This window comes from Loa loa, assembly GCF_000183805.2.
Source record: "Loa loa unplaced genomic scaffold supercont3.1413, whole genome shotgun sequence".
NCBI lineage: Eukaryota > Metazoa > Nematoda > Chromadorea > Rhabditida > Onchocercidae > Loa > Loa loa.
Window position 1 is genome coordinate 470 of NW_018109593.1, and position 1,605 is coordinate 2,074.

At 34.2% G+C, this 1,605-nt stretch overlaps 1 protein-coding gene across 1 annotated transcript; it reads right to left on the minus strand.

Moving 5' to 3' along the window:
- Nucleotides 1–385: 385 nt before the first annotated feature.
- LOAG_14976 (larval allergen) lies at nt 386–1,397 on the minus strand (the record flags this gene model as incomplete). Its single annotated transcript, XM_020448882.1, has 3 exons — nt 386–606; nt 721–807; nt 1,091–1,397. Coding segments are annotated over 3 exons (515 nt in total), but the record flags the coding sequence as incomplete, so codon positions are not given.
- Nucleotides 1,398–1,605: the final 208 nt, after the last annotated feature.

The following is a 1,605-nucleotide window of genomic DNA, read 5'->3' on the forward strand; positions in this document are numbered from 1 at the left end:
TTTATTCTCCGATATTTCCTATGAAGCTTATATTGAATCTTAATGATCTGATTCATACTAGAAACTTAATGTTCTCATTTATTCTCAAAATTTAATGATCTCTTGCATACTTAACGGACTGTCAATTTTCAAGCAAGCGAAAATTGAAACGAAAAAAAAAGAAAAATGAAGAGGATGAAAAGTTACGAGCGAGAAGGAATGGTTAATGTTATTGACATAAGTAAGTCAATTGTTTTATTTGTTGGGCACTGATTAATGGGTGCAACTAAGCCTTCCTTTAACGTTATCTATTGATATCAGTTAATAAGAGAGCTGATCACTGGTTTATTTCTATCGAATTATCGCCCTTATCGCTTTTTGTGTATGTTTGCAAGCTGTTTGATTTAGCAGATTGTATTTAATAAAAATTACAGTACGCAACAGATACTGTTAATTGTTGGCTATTAGAAGGAATTAAAATATTGGAAAATTGATATCGCATGTCATTAATCGTATAAACAATTCCAGCCTTGCTGAGGAGCACAATAAGCGTATTGCAACTTGCCAGCGCTTTTGCGTTCAATAACGCACGAAAGCTTTTTTTCGTCGCAGAAACAACCTTTGTCACTAAAACGAGAAGTTCTCAGTTCTGCAAAAAATTTCTGAAAGAAAAAACAGCTTTCAGAAATTCCGATGTATCGAAACCCAGTATTTTACTTAAAATGATCGAAATAAGCTTACGTCCATGACTGGTCCTCTTTCAATATGCACCATTGCTGTGGTTCACGTTGGTCATAGCAATCTACGTGAGTGACGCATTTTTTCTCTCTACAACAGGTTGAAATGGAATAGAATAAAATGAAAACATCAATAATGGAAATCGTTTAGGATCATCAAATGAAGGGAAGCCATGAATTATTCAGGGGAATCCGAAAAAAAATTTTTTAGCAAAAAATATTTCAAGTACCGAACAATGCTGTAAAGTGGATACGAAGGCCTGTAAAGAGCTTCACTTATACCACGGGAAAGTAGAGGCTGTTTATGGGTAAGAACTAAGATTGCTTGCAAATTTTCCAGGATTTCAAATTAGTGAAAGATCGAAACGACTTGCTTGCCATCAGTTTCAATGAATTCCCCTTTAGCCGTATATCCATATTCTTCACTTTCATCGTGATTCTTGTCTCCCTCTTCAATGTTTTCATCAGTTCCATCTTCATCTTCACTCTCTTTGTCATTATCATTGTCTCCATCAATATCATGTTGATCTTCATTCTTTTCATCAAATTCTTCGTCGAATTCGTCGTCGAATTCTTCGTCGAATTCTTCATCGAATTCGTCGTCGAATTCGTCGTCAGATTCGTCCTGATATTCATCATGATCTTCATTTTCAAGATGTTCTTCACTATATTCTTCTTGCTGAAATCATATAGATACTTTCATTTCGCCTCTTGAAAGGAATAACTGTTTTAGAACAAATTTCTTCTGCAAATGAAAAAAGTCGCTACCTCTGATCAATGTGTTTTATGCAGCTACTGCTGTTGATCATTTTCAATTTGCTAAGGCTAACACAACTTTTTTAAAGTTTTTTTCAGTTTGATAATTTGGATAATTGATAAACTGAGAAAT